General features: G+C 59.7%; 2 protein-coding genes and 1 pseudogene across 13 annotated transcripts in view; all 3 read right to left on the bottom strand.

Moving 5' to 3' along the window:
* Positions 1 to 2,584: 2,584 nt before the first annotated feature.
* Positions 2,585 to 3,605, bottom strand: LOC100456034 (uncharacterized; annotated as a pseudogene).
* A 4,652-nt stretch (positions 3,606 to 8,257) lies between these two features.
* LOC129050893 (putative uncharacterized protein encoded by LINC00304) lies at positions 8,258 to 15,491 on the bottom strand. Its single transcript, XM_063717323.1, is given in 4 exon segments — positions 8,258 to 8,317; positions 9,547 to 9,592; positions 10,750 to 10,962; positions 11,301 to 15,491. Coding segments are annotated over 4 exon segments (405 nt in total). The 5' UTR covers positions 11,387 to 15,491.
* A 104-nt stretch (positions 15,492 to 15,595) lies between these two features.
* ACSF3 (acyl-CoA synthetase family member 3) overlaps positions 15,596 to 21,767 on the bottom strand; it is a 62,792-nt gene continuing 56,620 nt past the window's right edge. For 5 of the 12 annotated variants that reach the window (XM_024233796.3, XM_063717421.1, XM_054534306.2 and 2 more), the window contains one exon: positions 15,596 to 16,097. In XM_024233796.3, the coding sequence (XP_024089564.1) occupies positions 15,980 to 16,097 (118 nt within the window). In that variant the 3' untranslated portion in view covers positions 15,596 to 15,979. Of the gene's footprint in view, positions 20,409 to 21,767 lie in introns of all 12 variants that reach the window. The other 7 variants (XM_063717415.1, XM_063717420.1, XM_063717414.1 and 4 more) reach the window with 3 other exon arrangements.

Raw genomic sequence — 21,767 nt, 5'->3', positions numbered from 1 at the left:
GCTGAGTGACAGCGCAAGTGCGCGGGGCGGGCCAGGGCCAGCGACAGCACGTGTGAGGGGGGCGGGGAGGGGCGGGGCAAGGGCTGAGTGACAGCACGAGGGAGGCCTCTGACGGGCCGAGGGCCGGCCTGGGCAGGGCTAAGGCTGAGTGACAGCGTGTGGGCAGGCGGGTGGGGCGGAGCCTCTGGTGGGCTAGGGCGGGGCCGAAGGCTGAGTGACAGCCCATATGCGAGTGGGGCAGGCGGGGCGGGGCCGGGGCCGAGGGCTGAGTGACAGCGCAGGTGCGCCTGCGGGGCGGTGACCGCACGTGGCTGGTGGGGCGGAGCCAGAGGAGGATGGGGCGGGCGGGGCGGGGCGGGGTCGAGGGCTGAATGACACCTTGTGAGAGTGCGGGGTGGGGCCGGGGTGGGGCCGGGGCGGGGCCGAGGGCTGAGTGATAGCTTGTGCGGGGCTCCGGCGGGCAGGGCCAGGGCTAGGTCGGAGACACCCCGGCTGCTGCGTCGGGAGCAGAGCCAGAAGCCAGGCTGTGGGGAAGGCAGGGTGGGTGCGGCCGGGTCAGGGACCAGCTGGGATTCCTGGCTTCTTCATTTCCTGCTCCTTGGGCCCCGGCTCGCCCCTGCTCCAGGGCGTCTGCACTGCAGTCCCTGCCGGGGGACGCCTCCTGAGCACTTTCTTGGGCCCCTCGCCGCTCTGGCTGCGTCTCCTGCGCCTCCCCGCATCCCACTGAACACTAGGCCCACCCTCCACGCACCTCCTCGTAGCCTCATTTTGCCCAGCTCCTATTCAATATGGAACTGCTCTGGTTCACACGCCTCTGATACCAGCGGGGCTCGTAGGACACCCCCAATTTCCCCAGTCCACGCGCCTCCTCCAGCATCCCCTTGTTCCCCGAGGCCCCCTGCCTGGAGCACCTTCCTTCCTACAGAACTCATTCTCATCATCCCTCAACACCCAAGGTCAACGCTGCCGCCTCCTGGAGCCTCCTTGCCACCTCGGCCAGAAGCCCTCCCTCCTGTTGACTGTGGCACCTGCTCTCCCCTTCGAGACCCCGCCCCCTGGGAGGGCGTGGGTGTGGCTCAACACCTGCACAGGCCCAGCGCACGGTCAGGAAGGTCCTGGAGAGAGGGTGGAGGGGGCTGGAGGCAGGAGGACCCTTTCTTTTGAGCAGGCAGGGTGGGGAGTGGGGGTTGCTGACCAGCCCAGGGCCGGGCTGGGGAGCCCATTCCTCTCTGTGATGGGAGCAGACCCGGTGCCTCTGCTCTCCTGTCGACTGCGGGTGGCTGTGCAGGTGCAGGCACCATCTGTGCACTTGGCCTGCTTGAAAGGAGGCCAGGCTGCCCGGGAGGCTCAGGCCAGGACTGTCCCTAGCGCTCACTGCTCCAAGATGAGAGAGGGCAGGGAGTCCATCTGCAGACTGGGAGGCCTCTGGGGCTGGGGTGTAGCCTGTTGGGGACCACCGTCCTGCCTCTGTGGTCGGTGACCTCAAAATAGAGGTGAAGCCCTCTGAGTGCTTTTGGTTTTCATCCTCATGGGACTAGTGCAGGTGAGGTAGAAGTGCTCGCCCTCCCCCCAGAAAGAGATCTGGGGAGCTTGCCGTCTGCCAACCCCAGCTCCTCTCCGCTTCCACCCTGCACCCACCTTGCTTCAGCCACCTGCCTCCCACCCACCTCAGGAAGAAACGGAGGCCAAATCCCTCCTCCATGGGATGTGGGGGTCTCTAAGGGAAAGGCTAAGCTGGGCCAGGTCCTGGGTGAGCCCCAAATGCAGGGCGGGGCCAGGGAGGCAGCCGGCTTGGCCACTGCAGGAGGGTGTGCTCCCTGGTTGGCGGGCCATCCCCCAGGGGCAGGTGCCCCCAGCGAGGGACCCCACTCCACATGCTCCCAGGGCAGCAGGAAGGTCAGGAGGCAGAAGCCTGGGTCCAGTCCCAGCTCAGAGCCTTGGGCTGGAGGTTTTCCCCCCGGGCCTCAGTTTCCCCTTGTGTCAGAGGAAGGTGGCAGGGAAGGGCTGGGTACCCTGAGTCTGGAGGTCCTGTGCAGTGGGGAGCAGGGGTACATTTTCGGCTGCAGGACCATCAACCCTAGAAGAGCCCTCCTCTTTCTTGGTGGACCTGGAGACGCCGGACCCTCCCTCTGCACCCCAAGCCTCCAGCTAGGACCCCACTCTGGGCCTTCTCCTCCTTTTTCCAGAGTCTGCAGTCCTGAGCCTTTGGGACTCACCCCCATCACTCCTGCCCTCTGCCTTGCCCACCTCAACTTTCCAGCTCAGGGGATGCGCCTCATGGGCGTGGGGTGGGGGTGGGGCTGGCCGAGGTATAGAGGGGGCTCCCTGGTCCACAGCCTCAGTTCCCACCCTATTTCCTCTCCACAGTATGAGAAACTGGGGGACAACAAACAGGGTCCCGGACCCCCCAGGAGCCTTGCAGTCTTGGATGTCTCAGAGGTCCCCCCACCCCCCAGCCCTGGGCTGCTCCTCCCGACACCGCAGGCAGCATTCCAGGGTGGGCTGAGGACTTTCCAGCTTTCTCACGATAGATGCAGGCGGGTGCCGGTTTTCAGCGGAGACGCCCTGGTGCCTGCTCTGGAGTGATTCTGTAATCGCACAGTGCAGTAACGGCACTTGACCCTCGATTATTAAATTGTATTTATGTAATTACAGTGTATAAATACACACGCACACCCCAAACACTAAGAGGCAGGCGTGATGCAGGACGCTGGGGTTGAGCAAGGTGTGCTGGACAGGGGCCGTATGGAGGCCCAGGGCTTAGGCCAGACACAGCCCCGTTACCGGAAAGGCAGTGGGGGCTGGAGGGCAGGGGTTAGCAGGTGTGAAGGCAGCTCCTACCCAGGATGCAGGGCGTGGAGGGCAGAGGGGAGACGTCCAGGGAGTTTGGGTGGCACCCGACACCAAGGGAGGGGATCCCAGTGTGAGGAGGTCCTGGTCTTGGTCTGGGGGCTGTGTCCATTCCAGACCTGACCTGAGGCTGGGGTGCCTGTGGCAGGGGCTCTGGGGACTCACTCTGCAGGTAGCAACTGCTCTCTGAGGACCCCCTGGGCAGATGCTCTGTCTGACAGGCAGGGCCTGAGGCTGGAGGAGGCCGGGGTGAGGAGACAAACACAGGTGGGCCCTGGCCGGGAGCCATGGGCCATGCCCTTCCAACATTCTGCTCTGGCCGGGAGGCTGCCTGGGCGCTGGGGTGAGGCCGACACCCAGTCCTGGGGCCATCAGAGCACAGACCAGCCCATCTAGGCAGATGAAGGTCCCCATGGAGTGAGTGAGGGGTGGGGAGTGGATCCGGAAGGGCTGGGGCCACCAGCCCCCACGGCCCCTGAGCCCCACAGCCCCTGAGCCCTGGCCTGAGCACCTGTGGCTGGCTTTGGGTAGTGGGCCTTGCAGAGGGGCTTTCGCCCATAAGTTTCCCCGGGACAGAGGAGACACAGCTGGATCTCGGGGCGTGGAGGAAGCCAGGCAATGTCTGTACCTGGGGCCTTCCTGGATCCCGCTGTGCTCTGGCTCTCTGGACTCAGGGGTGATGCTGCCCCCACATTCAGGCCACCAGCTGCGCCTGGCGGCCACAAGGGGTCAGTCCAGGTGGGCTCAGAGGAGCCCCATCAGGTATGGGGGTGCCGTTTTTGTTCCGAAGCCCCTGACCTCCCCTGCAACACACATGAAAAGAATATTCGACAAGTCTGTTTAAAAAATCTTGGGCATTCAAAACACACGGACAGACAGACAGACGGACATGTTGGACAGGAGGGGCTGCTGGTGGTGGGGGGGTGGTGCTGGCCCTCCTGAGGACCTGGGGACAGCAGGTCCCTGGAGCCTGATGGTGAGTCCTGGCTCTACAGGGAGTTGGGTACAGAGGGATCAGGGGGTGGCGGGCCTGTCCGGGCCTCCCTCAGGCCTGTCCCTGAGCTGGGGAAGTGGGGTCCTGTCCTGCCCGGCCACCCTGACACTGGTCTTGCGTCCCATCCCCCCACAGTGACAGAGGAGCTAACCAGGCAGTGGCTCAAGGCGCAGCCGTAAGAGCTCGGGTGGGCTCAGGACTGGCGGGGTCAGGGCTGGCGGGCTCAGGGCTGGCGGGCTCAGGGCTGGTGGCTTGGTGGCCTGTCACACCCGCCAGCCCCGGCAGGGGGCAGTGTGGCTCCAGGGACGCCAGTGGAGGCGGGTGGGGGAGGGGCAGCGGGCTCCTCCTATTGCTGGAGGGTCTTCAGGGCAGAGCTGGGAGGGGACGATGGGCCCTTCCCTGCTTCCGTCTCCACGCTGGACATGTCTGCCCACTCCAGGCCGGCCCAGCACTGTCACCAAGCATGGACGCCTTGACTTCCTGCCCTTGGAGCCCCAACCCGGGCAGGGATCAGGGAGGCCAGCAGCCAGGCATGCCCCAGGGAAGGGCTGCAAGTGTGGTCCACGCCCACCTCCCTTCCCCTGGCCCCAGCACTGGGAAGGGGGATGGGGGCAACTAACCTGAGGTCTCACCTGGCGTTAGCCCTGAGACCACCCCAGCCTCCCCAATGGCTGAGGCGAAGGCGCAAGGGTGGCCAGGCCAGCAGGGACTCCTGAGGTCGGGCCAGGCCCCAGCAAGGCTGAGGCTGAGTGGGCGGAGCTGGCCACAGAGATGGGGACGTGGGACAGCACCGTTGGGGGAACCAGAGAGTGGAGGTCACCAGGCTGCTCCCGATGCTCAGGCTTTCACAGGGATCCATAAGCTGCAACGGCCCCCAGACAGCACCCTCCCAAGACAGGCTGTGGCTGGGGATGGGGCTGGGGCTGACAGTGGAGTGGCCCACACCCCTCAAGGCCCCTAGAGTCCACAGCAGCCGGGTGTGGTGAAGTCTGACCATCCCCAAGGGTAGTGCCAGAGCTCCCAGCTGCCTTGTGAGTCATGGGGGCGGGAGCCTCATTTGGCTGAACCCCAGAAGGGCAAGTGGGGCATGGGTGGCCTTGTCCTGCCCCAGCCCAGACAGCTGTGGTCCCGGAGAGAGTGGCTGTCCAGCCCCCCGCACCATGCGAACGCTCCCCTCCCCAGCAGATTCCACCCACAGCAGGCCCATCTCTACCCAGTTCCGGACATCTGTCCTCTCCCCTGCTGCGTGGGTCTGTGTCCCCAGCAAATCCCACCCACGGCAGGCCCGTCTCTACCCAGTTCCGGACGTCTGTCCTCTTCCCCGCTGCGTGGATGTCTCTGTCCCTCCCTCAGTGCCCCAGGCCTCTGTCTCTGTCCTTTATCCCCATAACTCAACACTGTGACAGGAGGGGGGCGGGGCAAGAGGGAGCAGGAAGGGGCTGCAGAGGGGAGGAGGGGCTCCGCGAGCTCTGGGGCCCTGGAAGGAAGGTCGTGTGACCGGGTCCTGTGACAGGGTCGTGTGACGGGAAGCACAGGGCGGACCCCCCAAAACCTGTCCTCCCCGTCAGCCACAGGCACTGACCACCCAGGAGAGGACAGTAAGAGCTGCTGGCTGCCCAGGGAGGGCGGGCGGGGGTGCTGCCCTTTGCAAGGACAGGAGCTCCTGGGCAGGGAGAAGGGCACGGGGTAGGGATGGGAGTTAAAGGGACCCTGGCTGCATCTATAGTCCAGGGGGCTGCCGCCTGGCCTGCACTCCAGGTCTCTGCCTCATCCCCAGTGTCCCCGAAGGTGGCCTGTGCCCTGGGGCAGTGGCGGCCCCCTGGCCACCCAGCCTGGCTCTTGGAGCTGGATGGTGCCCAGACTGGAGGAGGCCAGGGTGGCTGGCTCCTGACCACCTCTTACTGTTCCTACCATCCCGTCTCCTGGGTGGTGGTTGGCACCTGTGGAGGGCAGGGCTGCCTCAGGAGCTGGCAGCTCTCAGTTCTGATTCCTGGACACGAAGAAACTTGGGGTAAGGCCCCCAGTTCTCAGAGAGGCTTTTTGAGCTTCCGGCCTCGTCATCGGAAGAGCCCAGTATTACCCTGGGTCATTCCACACCCTGCCCTTTGTGGGGACCGGCCAGGGCCAGGGCTGGGAGAGGATGGTCCCATCTGCTAGAAGCTTCTGGAAGGATGGGCTGCCTGGTGGCAGGCGCTTCTGGGCCAGAGCTGGGTGGGAGGGAGGGCAGAAGCCAGGGGGCGTGTGCTGGACACAGAGGGCACCAGGTCCTCTCCGCTGCCTCCTGCTCTTCCCAGCACGGCTGTGCTTCGCACCCCCGCAATCGGGGCAGAGAGGAAGGGGTTAGGGGTCCCTGAGTCAGCTCAGGCAGCCCCGCCCCTCCCCACCTTCTCCATCGTCTTTCAATCAATATCAAGTGGACGGGAGACAAATTTGGAAGCAAAGAATCCCAAGCAGCCATATAAATCACAGTAACGACCATTCAGATTAAATCAGTCACTGTAATAGAATCAATTTAGCTGACCCCGCCGGTCTCCCTGCGTTTAATCTCCGTCTCCAGCTGCTGGTGGGAGAGGCGCTGTTCAGCGACCCCTCAGATGACCCCTCCAGGCCTGGCCCACAGGCAGGGCTCTGTGGCCATCAGGGCTGGGAAGAAAGGCTGGGCCATCCTGGGGAAGCTATGGGGGGATCAGGGCTCCAGGGCCCAGCCATTCCTGTTATCCTCTTTCTCCAGACAGAGTGGACTTGGACCAGGGGAGGCCCAGGAAGAGGCCTGCACCCAGGACGGTTCAAAAACCATCGGACAGGTCCGGAGCCTTCCCCAGGGCCAGGATTCCAGGCTGAGCAGCCACACCCCGGGATCGTGCCACTGCTCTCCAGGCTAGGCAACAAGAACAACACTCCGTCAAAAAAAAAAAAAAAAAGAAAGAAAGAAAGAAAAGAAAAAAGATATTATTTATTAAAATGAAGTCCCTTGAGACAAGAAGTTGAAAAATGTTAGTAAATTTAACTAGTGACTGTAAAACAAAGCCTAGTAAACAAACAAAACTGAAACTGGACAAGCCCTCCCAAGATGACCAGGAGGACTCTGCGGGTGCCCCAAGGAGGTCACTGCCTGTCATGGCCTCGGGGGATCCGTGGGGTGAAAAGCTATAAACTTGGTTGGAAAAAAACCCTGCAGATCTTATAGCATTTAAAAATGTTAAAGGCTAGCTGGGCACGGCGGTGACACATGTCTGTGGTCCCAGCTACTTGCAGGCTGAAGTGGGAGGATGGCTTGAGCCCAGGCTCCATTGCTACAACATTTTTAAAAGAAAATTAGCCAGGCATGATGGCACATGCCTGTGGTCCCAGCTTCTCAGGAAGCTGAGGCAGGAGGATTGCTTGAAGTGGGGAGGCTGAGGTTGCAGTGAGCCGAGATCGTGTCACTGTACTCCAGCCTGGGCGACAGAGCGAGACTCCGTCTCAAAAAAACAAAAAACAAAAAATAAAACAAAAAAAAAAAAAAAGAAAGAAGAGATTAATGCATTTGAATACATTAAAATTTAACAACTCTGCACATGCTTCGATAGAACAAACGAGGTCAAAGGCAAGCCAAAGGCCAGCCACGTATCCAACGTATAATCGCAAAAAATATTGACCAGCCCAACAGGAAATGGGCAAAGAACTGGAACAGGCGACTTGCAGGAAAATCAAATGGCCCAGAAACATATTTGAGATGTTCCACCTAACTTGTAATGAGGGAAATACAAGTTAAAATAAGAAGATTCCACGTCACACTCAGCACCGCGGTGAAAACTCAACATCTCCCATTGGGATGTTGGCCCATTGGTGAGATGGGGCGTCTCACACCCACTGTGCACAGCCTCCTTGGAAGGCATCAGGCAAAATCAAGTAAGTAGAAGACATCTGGGCCTACGATCCAGTGACTCCACTCGCAGGAATATCTTCTGGAGAAATTCTTCCACTGTGCAAAAGAGGCTGCACCTGCAGCCGACTGTAGCTTTGCTCTTGGACGGGGAGCATCCACTGGCTGGGGTCAGTGCACACCCCACAGAGTGACCTGAGGACAACCAGGCGAGGCAGAGTCAGCACACAGGAGCCGAAACATCCCTCACAGAGGAGCTGAGCTCTGCGGGCCCCACAGGAGCCGAAATGTCCCTCACAGAGGAGCTGAGCTCTGTGGGCCACACAGGAGCCAAAACATCCCTCACAGAGGAGCTGAGCTCTGCGGGCCCCACAGGAGCCGAAATATCCCTCACAGAGGAGCTGAGCTCTGTGGGCTACACAGGAGCCAAAACATCCCTCACAGAGGAGCCTGAGCTTTGCGGGCCCCACAGGAACCGAAATATCCCTCACAGAGGAGCTGAGTTCTGCAGGCCACACGTGCCAGCACTGAAACCTAAACCCATGATATCACTCAGGCCTCGGGGCCCCCGTGAGCAGCGAGCCCCATGGGCTGCGGAAGGCGTCCACCTGGTGACAGAGCCCAGAAGCTCAGGAGGGCTCAGACTCCATGAACCTGGGCGGGGAAGTGCATGGGGTTGGTTGGCCGTAATCTTCTCTCTTCCATCCTCAATGTGTAAAATGTTTTTTTATTTTAAAAATGTTCTTAATCCACATTAGTAGATTTCACTCTCCTGGGGACAGCAGAAGCGGGAGGTGGACACGTGGGCTTCCGTGTAGACTGGGAGGGGCTGCGTGGACTCTGCCCACCGATTAGGAAGCGTGGGTCCGGGGCCTGGGCCCACCTCCCCAAGCTCAGCCTGTGGCCAGCTCTGCCGGCTCCTGAAGGGCCTTGAGGCTGCTCTGATCCTGCTGTGGCTGTCACCACATGCTGGGGCCCAGGGCAGCCGAACCTGGAGGGTGGCTCTGAGGCCAGATCTGTGTTGTTTATGGACACTTATGTGTCTGTGTGTGTGTGCTGTGCGTGCGTATTTGTGTGTGTGCATGTGCACATATGGGCACACCTGTCAGCATGTGTGTGTGCACGTGTGTGGGGGTGTGTGCGCGTGTGTGGGGGTGTGTGCACGCGCAGCCCATTCAGCTGGTGTAGGGTGTCATCTTTTTTCTAGCTAAGACGTGGCTGTTCCCCATGAGGTGGGAATATGGGCATGCGGCTGATGCATTAAAGGCACCACGTGCTGCTCACGTTGCTGCTGTATTAACGAGCTTCGCTGTGTGGCAGAGGAGGGCCGGCAGGCGGTAATGAAGGAGACTGACGACTCCGTGGCTAGAATAACTGAATGGTTGTGAGCGTCTGGTCAGACTGGCAATGGGGGGCGTGCCCTGTGAGCCGACGACGAGGGGCTGCCTGGGTGGGCACCAGCTTGTGCTTTGGAGAGGACTGAGGGTGTGGCTGGGGCCACCATGTGTGAGTCCGTCTCACTCCTCTGAGACGCACGGGTGTGCAGGTGCGCCCACGTGTATGTATATGTGACACGCTGCACTCATGCTCGCTGATGCAGACTCACACACGCGCCCACGTGTCCCAGGGAGACTGGAGCAGGGCCCACAGGGGAATGAAGCTGGGATGGGTGTCACCAGGGAGGTTGCATCACACAGGGGCGGATGCAGAACAGGGGCAGCGGCTGGCCCAGGATGGTCAGGGCCTGGCTGGTAGAGCCTGGGGTCCTGTACCCACCCTGTGCTCCTAAGGCCCTGGGCCAGCCTGGGAGCGCCATGGGTTCTGAAGATGTGCTTACTGGCCTGCAGGCACCAAGCTCCACCCATCCCAGCTTGGACAGGGCCCTGGGGAGCCCACTGGTCAGGGACTGCGGGCAAGAAGAGGACCCCTCTGCTGAGCCTGCAGCCTGTGCCGGGAGCTGGGCTAGGAACCTTCTGGAACGTGCCTTCCATGGAACAGAACCTTCTGGAACGTGCCTTCCACATGACGGAAACTTCTGGAACGTAGCTTCCACGGGACAGAACCTTCTGGAATGTGCCTTCCACGGGCTGGAAACTTCTGGAACGTGTTTTCCACGGGACGGAACCTTCTGGAACTTGCCTTCCATGGGATGGAACCTTCTGGAACGTGCCTTCCACGGGACCCTCTCATGCCCTCGCATGACTGCACCATTTTCTTGTGTCACTGACGAGGACATGGGCTCCTAGCCGCCGAGTGACCTGTTGGGGGCGGGGCTGGTGCCTGCTGTCCCAACTTAAGGACTTGCCACAGCTTAGGACCCATGGAAGGAAGGCAGGGGGAGGTGCTGAGGGGATGAAGGGCAGAGCTGGGCCTTGGGGCAAGGCCAGTGGCAGCGCCGGGCTCCTGGACACAGCAGATGCCCCAGGGAACCGGCCCTGCCCTGCCCTGGAGACCCCTCCGCCTCCGAGTCCTCCACGTCCTTCCACCTGGATGCCGCCACAGCCCACCTGGGCCTGGCTTCACGCCCCCAGCTCTTGCCGGGTATGACGGGTGGGCATGGAGGGTGCCTCAGCCCAGCCCAGGGAGGACCAGCCGCGTGGCAGGAAGGCGGAGGGAGTGCCCGGAGCCAGCAGGGCGGCCACCGAGACCCCGCACTGACGCAGGGACCGAGGCACCTGGGGCGGGTTTCCGGGAGAGCCCCGCGATGGCCCGTCCCTTCCTCTTAGGGTTCCCGCCCAGGGCGGGCTGGTGTGGGGACCGGGAACCGGCGTGACCCAAGACAGGTCGCCCGCGTGTCCTCTCACATCGGATTCCACCAACACCAAAGTTCCTTCTGGAGGCTCCTGGGAGGCCTCTTCCGGCTTTGGGAGGCCTTTCCTTGGCTGGGGGCCCCTCACGAAGCCAGCAGCGGTGGGCCAGTCCCCCTCACGCCCGCCTCTGCCACGGCCTCCCTCTTCCACTCAGCAGGACGGAGGTACCCTGTGCCCTCGCGGGTCACCCACGGCAGCCTCCCTGTTGAGGGAGCTGATGGGCCATCCACAGTCACAGGTCCCCACTGCTGTGTGAACCCACAGGTCCCAGGGAGAGGAAGCGGGGGTCTTCGGGAGAGGAAGCGGGGGTCTTCGGGGCCGTCATTTTGCCACCCACAGATGGGAGCCTCCTCATGGGGCATCCGGCCTCAGTGGCAGCTGGAGAGCCACAGGGGCTGTGGGGTGCCCAGCAGGGCGGGCTCAGTACTGCCTGCAGGACCACCCTGCCGTTAGGGCGACTCGGCGGCTCGCAGCCTTCTCAGCTCAGTTCCTATCAGCTGACCGAGGCGGCCCCACCCTACCTGCCCTTGCCCTAGGAGCTGAGGATCTCCATCCAGCAAGACTGCGAACCAGGCCACCTCTGAGACTGGCTGCCACAGACCATGTGCTGGCCCTGGCTGCCCGCTAAGGCCGGGGGACACCCTCCTTGAGACTCCCAGGGTGAGGCTCAGCTCCTGAGGACCGAGCGGAATCTGCATGGCGCTCCCTCCCCATCCCCTCCGCCTCTCCAGATCTCCTGCCTGGCTCAATGCACATCCATCCTGGGCCCTCCCAGCCTTACCTGGCCAAGCCGTGGCCTTGCCCACCTGCCTGGACCATTCCCTCCTGATTAGGTGCGATCTGCAGACAGCAGTGTAAGTACTGCATGGAGGAGCCACGGCCCGACGCCCACAGCACGCGCCAGGTCCGTAAGCTGCACCCAGTCCAGCCTGGTGGCTCCCCGTGTGAGCCTGAGCTTGCCGGCCAGAGGGGACGACCTTGGGCTTTGGCCCCAAGCCCGTGATTCACACCTTCGCCCTCAACTCACCTGCCTCAGCTGCTCATGTGCAAAGCAGGCTGAGCACGCTGCCTTCAGTGGGTGTGAGAACCCCGGGAAGGCACCTCAAGGGGTGTCAGCACCTGGCAGGCGCCTCCAGTGTGGGGTGAGTGTGCGCTGGGTATGTGAGGACCTGCGGCAGCACCCTCCGCCCACCCTCAGAGGGGCTGGTGCTCAGAGGGTGCCTGTTGGACCCAGGACCCACCCCTTCCGTGCACCCGCCTGTGGGGACCTGCAGGCTTCCTGCTCAGAGAGAGGCAGATGGACCCCACGCTGCTACTGCGATCGTCCATCCCGCGACAACAGCGCGTTCCTGAGCCATGCTCATGGCTGTGCCGGCAGCTGGCAGGGGAGGCTGCGGCCGTCGGGCGTGATGGATCATGAGGCGCAGTCACGGATGTTTATCCTCCAGTGACCTCGTCTCTCTTGTGGCTGCTGAGGAGAAGCACGTGGGGCGTGATCATTCGTATTGATCAATTTGGTGAGCTGCTCATTCGCGACGTCGTCAATGTTTTCACACAGGGTCCACTTTACTCTTCCAGGCAGGAAAGCGGCTGCACTGACCTGCTCTGCGGCCAGGAAGGAGGGGACAGAATCGACTCCCAGGGGGCCTGGGGGGGGAGTGGGAGTCTGCTCTGGCTCAGGAAGGCTCTAGAAGGGCCACCAAGAGCAGCCGCAACAGTGCACAAGGACCTTGTGATGAGAGCTACCTGAGCGAGTCCCAACCTGATCAGATGCACAGTGTGGGGGGAGCCGGGGCCCCATTGCAGCTGCCTCGGGGAAGTGATAACCACAGGCCCGGCTGAGCCTGATGATGACGGGGGAGGGAGGGACTGGTGTGCACACAGGTGTCCATGTGCATGTATGTATGCAGGCTTGTGTGTGAGACACATACATGTGATATATGCAGGTATGTGTGTGAGACACACATACCTGTGGTGTATGCAGCTGTGTGTGACACACCTGTGGTGTATGTAGGCATGTGAGACACAAGTGATATATGCAGGCGTGTGTGAGACATACATGTGGTGAATGCAGGCGTGTGAGAGACACATACATGTGATATATGCAGGCGTGTGTGTGAGACATATATGCAGGTGTGTGTGTGAGACATACATACCTGTGGTGTATGCAGGTGTGTGTGTGAGATACACACACATGTGACATATGCAGGTGTGTGTGTGACATACATACCTGTGGTCCACACCTGTCTGCACACATCTGTTACTGATGGTTAACTCAGTGGCCGGCACACTCACCACCTTCTCACCATGGCCGGCAACAAGCTGCTATTCTGCACCAGAACCTCCTCTCAGCCTCCCAGCAAAGGAGGCCGGAAGCTTTGACACGAGGGTCCGGGAGCCGTGGCTCCTCCAGGTCAGTGGTGCCCACAGCGCTTGCCATGCCGCCCACTGCCTCGCTCTATGCTGTGTCTGGTGCTGCGTGGGTCGCGAGGCTCCTGCTCGTGACCCTGGTGCCACCAGGACAGAGTCCAGGTGGGAGGGCACTGTGTGGTGTGTATGTGGCCAGTCCCCATGGACAGGACTCCCGAGGGAACAAAGCCCCCACTCCTTGGTCAGGGCTAGAAGGGCCCGGAGAGAGCAGCAGCTGCAGTTCACAGAGTAGGGAAACTGAGGCAGAGCAGGCTTGGCCTTCTGTGTTGGGCCTGGACACCTGGCAGGAAGGCAGCCCCAAGGGCTGCTGTTGGGTGGGAATGTGGGCCCAGCTTGGCACTCCTGAGCTGCCTCAGGCCTGGCCTGTCCCGGGGGGCATCTAGGCCTCAGTGGATCTGCCAGCCTAATGCCTGGGCTGCTGGCCCGGGCCCTATCTGTTGAACGAATGGAGGAGGCAGGAGCTGGGCCCATGGTCTCCCTGCCAGGGAAGCCGCAGGTGGAGGAAAGGCAGAGGGCGGCAGGGGTTTCACCCTGGCCCCTGATGAGGGAGGGGCAGAAAGGACGGGGCAGCGGCTGCCACAGGCTGTGTGTGGGAATTGCTGGCAGCAGCAGGCACGGTGCCACAGCTTTGGGGGTCACTAGGAGTCCCGCCATCCCCTGGTGCCTGAGAGAAGCTGGGCCACCTGCCTGGGAGCAGCTCCTGGCAGCACCCCTGTGTCTGGCTGGGGTCAGAGCTGGTGACTTTTCAGATTCAAGCCAGCCTCCCTAGGAGGTCAAAGGCACCAGGCATGTAGAGGGGCTTCTGACCCAGCTGGTGGCAGCCTGCTCCCAGGGCACCTGCTCCTGGGTCTAACTTGTGTGGCATGGAGCCGCCCAGCAAGGGGCAGGGTGTGCGGGGTGAGCGCTGCCAGCCATGTGGGACTGTGGTATCCTCATGGAGCTCAGTCACGGTGACTTCACAAACAGCACCCCCCCAGCCTGTGTCTCCAGAGGCCAGGTCAGCACCAGAGGCCAAGATGGGGAATAAACTGGGCTTTAATGGGGAGGGAGGAGAGGATGAGTTCCCTCCAGGATGGGCGTGTTCTCGTCTGGTGGAGCAGAGGGGAACCAGGGGCCTGGCTGGGCACTGGCGGACTGTGTGCACGAAGGCCGACCGGCCTGGCACAGGGACCAGATGGAGAGTCACTCGTGACTTTAGAACACGGCATTCAACCACATATCCTTGGAGCACCGTATTCTGGTCAACGAGCTCCAGGCTTTCTGCAGTTTCTGGTCAATGAGCTCCAGGCTTTCTGTAGTTTGTGGTATTGTCAGCAGAGTTACTCTCATTATTTTGAAAGCATGATATCTTGATATATACTATCGGATAAAGCAAATGATTATGTGAACTTTTTAGGAATCAAAAGTTTCAGGATTAAAGGAGAGAGATGCAAACGTAAAATTAGTGGAATTAAGTAAAAATATTTCTATGTTAAATTTGACCTTTTCCCAACAGAAGTCATTTCCTTAGCTACTAGCAAGGCCTAGACACAAACGTCTGGACTGTAGTCTCTGAGTGCTATTCCCTTGGGTCCAGGCCTCCGGCGGGAGGGCGTGGCCCCTTCCTCTGCCTGCTCTTGGGGTCAGGCCATGGGGATGCACAAGGCCACACCATGAGGCAGGAGTTCGGGTGGGGTAGGGCCGTGGACTGGGGCACCCACCCGTCCTGGAAAACAGGGCTGGGACGCTGTTCTGTGGCCTCAGACAAGCTTGGTGGGCGACATGCTTAAGTGAGCAGGGGCCCCAGGCCACGTCCAACTGTCCGCGAGGCACGTGAGCCTGAGATGGGGCTGGCCTCCTGCCCGAGGTACGTGAGCCTGAGATGGGGCTGGCCTCCTGCCCGGCACACTCGTTTCTGGCCACTCTTTCAGACGTGCATTCTGGGGGCAGAATGTTCTGGGTAAGTTTAGGCCAGACACTGCTGGGCTACGACTGTTACTTCCCAGAGGCTGCGGGGAGGAGGCAGCCTATTCTTCTGAAAATTGTCCAGAAACTTCTGGATTCTGCACGTGGCCCCTGTGCATCTGAACTGACCCTGCTAAGTAAATGCAACGTGGGTGCACCCAACATTCACAACACACGTTCTTGAGGTTTCTGCATCGGCCACGCCTGTGGGCTCCAGAGCTGGGTCTGGGGAAAAGCTGGCGAGCCACAAACATGAGCTGGGGGCCATGGGGCAGGTGGGGGTCTGTGTAGAGACGGTGATGGGAGGGAGGGTTCACTGGCTGAGGGGCTGGTGTGATGACCTGGAAGGTCCCTGCACTGGGGGGTGAGGCAGGGTCACGGCAGAGCAGCTCCAGGGCCGTCCGTCCACGCACTTTCTGTGACACATGCTGATGGACACACAGTAGTGTGCAGGGTGGCAGGTGCCCCCACAGCGGGAGCTGCTCTCCTCCGAGAGTGGCACCAGGAGACACCCGGAACCCATGGACAGGACTGGTTCTGGGAGGCTTGTGAACCCTCAGCTCCTCCCAGGAGGGCCCCCTGGGTGGCTGCCCAGACCTCCTATGTGGGCTGGGAGACACTGGCTCTGGGTGAGGCACAGGCACGTGCAGACATGTGTCTGCGTGCAGTCACAGGCACGGGCAGACGGCGTGGGACAGGGACTTGTTTCCTCCAGTGGAGTCTTTATTTCTTTTTGGCGGGACACCTCCGGGACCTGCCCTGGAGAGCCTGGCAACTGCAGGGCACTGTGGGGCGGGAGGTGCCTGAGCACATGGGGCCAGGGGCTGGCTGCATCGTGCTGCACAGGTGAGGTCGGCGGTGACCAGGCAGAGGTGACACCAGGGACGGTCTCCTTGAGCTGCAACAACTGGCCCGAGGCTGGGGACCCCACATGGTGATTTCACCCAAACAGTTCTTGATTCTACGTGACCTGATTTGGGGGGTTCAGGTTTAAGGGAGGCCAGGTCTTGGACGGGCCCCCGTGGTGCTCGGTGTGAAGGGGACGTCTGCTGCTCCCCGCCAGACCCGCAGCCCCCATCTGCTGGGTCATGAGGGGTGGAAGTGCCTGATGAGCGCCTTCTTGTCAATCTTGCCCATCTGGTTCCGCGGGATCTCCTCCACCAGCACCAGCTCCGAGGGCACCGCGTACGGGGCCAGGACATCTCTGCAGAGACAAGCACAGCCTGAGGCGCGTTGCCCCGACACTGCCCAGCGGCAGGAGCTCAGGCACCCAGCAGTATGGACAGGTGCCCCTGGGACCCTGCAGCCTGGCCAGGCGCCTCGGCCAACCTGAGGCCAGGCAGGTGTACTGGGCGACCGCAGCTGTCTCTGCCCTAGCAGCCCAGGGGTGGGGACTGCGGGAGGTGCCCGGCATGGTGTTATCGCTGGTACCACAGAAGCCAGGGTGCGTGCAGGCCTTGGGCGAAGGCACGCCTGAGGATAGGACTGCGCAGAGCGGCCTGCGGGGCAGAGGGGCCCCCACACCGGGCCAGGCCTTCCAAGACCCCGCACTGGAGCTGGAACGCCCCATGTCACTCTGTGGCTCGTTCCCCTTCCAGAGGAGGTATGTGGGAGTGGGTGGGCAGGCGGGGCAGGGGCAGTCTGCCCTGCATGGGGTATTTGAGATGGGAGTAAATGCCGCACAGTCCTGCAGACACAAGCCTGTGTGGCAAGAGGCCTCACAGAGCCCCACAGAGCCCTGCACAGCAGGGACGGCCCCTAGGGTTTGACACCTCCACTCAGGGTCCCCCTTCCTCATAGGCGAGAACTCGGTGGGTGGAGCCAGGGCAGTGGGCGGTGCTGATGCCGGTGGGTGGGGCCAGGGCAGTGGGCGGTGCTGATGCCGGTGGGTGGGGCCAGGGCAGTGGGCGGTGCTGATGCCGGTGGGTGGGGCCAGGGCAGTGGGCGGTGCTGATGCTGGTGGGTGGGGCCAGGGCAGTGGGCGGTGCTGATGCCGGTGGGTGGGGCCAGGGCAGTGGGCGGTGCTGATGCCGGTGGGTGGGGCCAGGGCAGTGGGCGGTGCTGATGCCGGTGGGTGGGGCCAGGGCAGTGGGCGGTGCTGATGCCGGTGGGTGGGGCCAGGGCAGTGGGCAGGGACGAGGCGCTGGGATCTGAAACTGAGACTGGGGTGGTGCTCGGTGCTCCTCCATTCACCATTAAAGAAAGAAGGAAAGGAAGGGAGGAAAGAAATGAGATTAACGCCCAAAAGGGGGGATGGTTGTGCGGCCGCCGCCCACCAGTGATGCCCTGAAGGCAGCGGCCGTGGCCCAGGCGCAGGAGGGGCTGGTTCAGGGCGTCCAGGCTGCACTGAGCCGTGTCAGAAACGAACTTGATGGCGATTGTTCAGGTTACTGTTCCGCGGAAAAGTCCAGAAACCAAGTGTCGTGGTTTCTTGACGCTCTTTGTGGAGAAAGTGTCGCCTGCCGTCCAGACGCGGCCAGAGACCCAGCACAGGCCCCCTGCCCACCTACCTGCCCCTGCCCGTAGGCCTCTCGCGGCAGAGGATGGAGTCGGCCCAGCCCAGTCTCCCGCTCTCCAGGGGCAACTGGCTTCGACCTCGGTGTCGCTGTCAACCTCGACCTCCACATTTCCAAATCGCATTTTTCTTTTTTTCTCTTTTCTTTCTGGGACAGGATCTCACTGTTGCCTGGGCCGGAGTGCAGTGGTGCAGTCATGGCTCACTGAAGCCTCGACTTCCTGGGCTCAAAGGATCCTCTCGAAGTGCTACACGCATGCGTCACCTTACCCGGCTCCAATGTTCCTATCAAATTTATTTTGGCACGTATATATTTTATAGTTGTATAAAACGATTACAGGCATTTAAATGGAGGTGTAATTTACACCCAGCTGTCCTATGTACAGTGTGGTGAGGGATGTGTAGAATTTTTTTTCTTTTGAGACAGAGTCTTGCCCTGTCGCCCAGGCTGGAGTGCAGTGGTGCAATCTCGGCTCACTGCACCTCTGCCTCCCGGGTTCAAGTGATTCTCCTGCCTCAGCCTCCCAACCAGCTGGGACTACAGGCGCACGCCACCATGCCTGGCTAATTTTTGTATTTTTAATAGAGACGGGGTTTCACCATGTTGGCCAGGATGGTCTCCAACTCCTGACGTCAGGTGATCTGCCCGCCTCGGCCTCCCAAAGTGCTGGGATTACAGGCGTGAGCACCGCGCCTGGCCTGTTTTATTGAAGCAACTGCCCCCCACTCTAAGTAGCGCCCAGACTGAAAGGGAACATGGCCGGGTTCCCAGAAGCCCCTCTGCCTGCCTGAGCCACTCCCAACCTCCACGTGTAACCAACGTCTCGGCTTCTAACAGCAGACAAACTCTGTGTTGAATGAGACTGGGTGGCAGTGGGGAGGGCAGGCACCCCTTCCTGGCCACAGGAGGAAAACGCCCAGCAGCTCCCCATCGAGCAGGATGTAATCTGGTGGCTTTTTAGAGACTCCCTCATCAGGTTCAAGGATTTTCCTTCTTCTCCTAGTTTGCTAAGAGTGCTTGTTATAAAAGGGTTTTGGCATTTGCAAATGCTTTTTCTGTATCTATTGAAATGATATGATTTTTCTTCTTCATTCTGTAAATATGGTGAATTACCAGTGGCTCACGCTTGTAATCCCAGGACTTTGGGAGGCCGAGGCGGGTGGATCACTTGAGGTCAGGAGTTCGAGACCAGCTTGGCCAACATGGTGAAACCCCGTCTCTAATAAAAATACAAAAATTAGCTGTGTATGGTGGTGCGCACCTGTAATCCCAGCTACTCAGGAGGCTGAGGCAGGAGAATCGCTTGAACCCGGGAGGTGGAGGTTGCAGTGAGCAGAGATCGTGCCACTGCACTCTAGCCTGGGTGACAGAGCGAGACTCCATCTCAAAAAAAAAAAATCTGGTGAATTGCACAGACTGATTTTCGAATATGAAAGTAAAAAACCTTCCACTCCTGGCTTAAATGCCGCTTGATCATGACGTGTTGTCTTTTTGTGCATTAACTAGATTTAATTTGCTAACGTTTTGTTAAGGATTTTGTGTGTCTGCCCATTGGGAACACTGTCCTCTCGTTTTCTTGTCTGGTTTTGATTTCAGGGTAGTGCTGGTCCCATATGGGGAGTTAGGAAGTGTTCCTCCCCGCTCTGTTTCGTCAGAGACTTACTTTGTTGTGTCTGGTTTTATTTTTTGCCTTCAATGTTTGAGAGAATTTATCAGTGAAGCCTTTTGGGCCTGTTATTTGCTTTGCGGTTTTAAATTGAGAACTCAGAACTGTTCAGTCTGTTTCAGTGTTTGCGTCAGTCTTGGTAATTTGTGTCTTTTAAGGGAGTTATCTATTTCATCTGAACTGCTGACTTCACTGGATATAGCAGCCCTCCGTGCTGCCATCCTGCCTGTCAGAGCCCGCAGGCCTGAGGCGAGGTTTCGCTTCCTTCCGATGTTTAGAATGCTGTTTTCTCTCCCTTGGTTGGGTGTTCTTTCCATCTGAAAACTCATGACCTTTGGTGTGGGGAAATTTGACTGTGAATTTCCTCCCTGGATATCTTCTTTTTGGAACTCCCATTAGACAGTTGGAACGTTTCCCTTCCTTTCACGGTGAACGGACAAGCACTGCAGTCTCAGCCTGAGCCGGGCACAGCAAGCAGGACTCAGGGCTGCAGGGGAGGTAGCTGTGGGCCAGGTACAGCAAGGGCCTGGCTCCAGGGCTCCTGCAGGACTGGCGGAGTCCTGGGCTGTGACCGCATGGCTGGTGGCCTTCCCTGCCCGGTCCTGTCCCTCACAGGTGGCTTCTCCCCAGTGGGCCCTCAAGTGCCCTGCACACTGCTTCCCGTCTCAGGGTCTTCTCACAGCCACTGTCATAGCCCAAACAATGCTGGGTGAGGAGCCTGACGTGAGAGATGCACAGAGCAGGAGCAGGCGGCCTGGTGTCCCTGGGCAGGGGCAGCCTGGTGTCCCCATGCAGAGGGCAGCTCTGAGGACAGCCAAGGGCTGAGGAGCGTTGGGACTTCAGTTCCTGCCAGCTCGGACCCTGAAACTCTAGCACAGCTCTCAGCACTTGACACCTATCTTTTCTTCTCAAGGTAACTGTTTAGTGAAAGCAGCAGCTGCTGCTGAGTGACAGTGCTCCGGCTGTGTTGTGCAAGCCCAGGCATGTGTGGTGCCCTGATGCTGCCCTGATGAAGCAAGGGTTTCTGCTGTCTGTGGAGTCACATCGGACAAGCCGAAAATATCTTCAGTGCTCAGGAGAAGGCAAGTCAGGGCGGAGGCAGGAGGGTGCGTCCAGAGAGGGAACAGAACAGAGACAAATGCTTGGTCTTAAATAATTTGCTGTAGGTGAGCTCTTCCTCCTGCTCCACCACGTGGGACATGCCTGCCTCCTCTTCCCCTTCTGCCATGACTGTAAGTTTCCTGAGGCCTCCCCAGCCCTGCTTCCTGACAGCCTGTGGAACTGTGAGCCAGTTAAACCTCTTTTCTTTATAAATTACCATCTCGGGTAGTTCCTTATGAAAGAAACAGGAAGCAGTCAAATGCCCAGATAGACAGGGGTGGGTCCCTGGTGAAATCCCACCTTCAAGCCAAAAACAGCCTGAAACCTGCAGCCCAGAGTGAGAACTTCTATTCCTGTTTGCCCACTCTTTCCCACTGGTTCTTTCTGAATAATGCTTTTTAACCAACCAAAGATCACCTTTTCCAATGCTACCTACAGCCTGCCCCTCCCCACTCTGTGCTCAGAAAAGCCCTGGACCCAGGCACACCCAACGCTGGGCGGCTGAGCACCCTCGCGTCCCCTCTCCGCTGAGAGCTGTTTCATCGCTCAATAAAATTCTTCTCCACTCTCCTCACCCTTTGAATTGTCAGTGTAACCTCATTCTTCTTGGACGTGGGACAAGAACTTGGGAACCAATGAATGCAGGTATAAGCTATAACACAGGTGGGCTGAGCCAGTGCATAAGCCAAGCATGGCCCAGTGGGTCGAGTGTGTGGGTGCCTTCTGTGGCAGGCCTGGGTTGGGGATGTGACCGGCCACGGAGGTCCCTGGTTGGCAAAGTGGCTGAGCAAAATCTGGCATCATTTATAGCAATGCAAGACTGGACTAACACAGAAAATTGGTACAGGGAAGTGGGGCATTGCTGTTAAGACACCTGGAAATGTGGAAGCAGCTTTGGAACTGGGTAACAGGCAGAGGCTGGAACAATTTGGAGAGCTCAGAAGAAGACAGGAAGATGAGGGAAAGTTTGGAAGTTCCTAAAGACTTGTTAAATTGTTGTGATCAAAATGCTAATAGCGATATGGACAATGAAGTCCAGGCTGAGGTAGACTCGGAGGGAGACGAGGAACTTATTGGGAACTGGAGCAAAGGTCGCTTTTGTTAAGCATGAGCAAACAGATGACCTGAAACTGGAACTTAGATTTAAAAGGTAAGCAGAGCATAAAAGTTTGGAAAATTTGCAGCCTGACCACATGGTAGAAAAACAAACAAACAAACAATTTTCTGGGGAGGAATTCAAGCTGGCTGCAGAAATGTGCATAAGTAAAGAGAAGCTGAATATTAATTGCCAAGACAATGAGGAAAATGTCTCCAGGCGTGTCAGAGACCTTCATGGAAGTGCCTCCCATCACAGGCCTGGAGGCCTCAGAGGGAAGAATGGTTTTGGGGGCCACTGCCCTGAGGGACACCGGCCCCTGCATCCCTGTTGCTCCGGGGCTAAAAGGGCTCCAGATAGAGCTCAGACCACTGCTCCAGGGCAGTGAAGAGGAGAAAGACGGGGTTGGAGCCCCCACACCGAGTCCCCAGTGGGGCCCTGGCTACTGCAGCTGTGAGAAGAGGGTCCACACAGAGTCCCCAGTGGGGCCCTGGC

The sequence above is a fragment of the Pongo abelii genome, chromosome 18 (genome assembly GCF_028885655.2).
Source record: "Pongo abelii isolate AG06213 chromosome 18, NHGRI_mPonAbe1-v2.0_pri, whole genome shotgun sequence".
Lineage (NCBI taxonomy): Eukaryota > Metazoa > Chordata > Mammalia > Primates > Hominidae > Pongo > Pongo abelii.
This window is presented reverse-complemented; position numbering and strand designations above follow the sequence as displayed.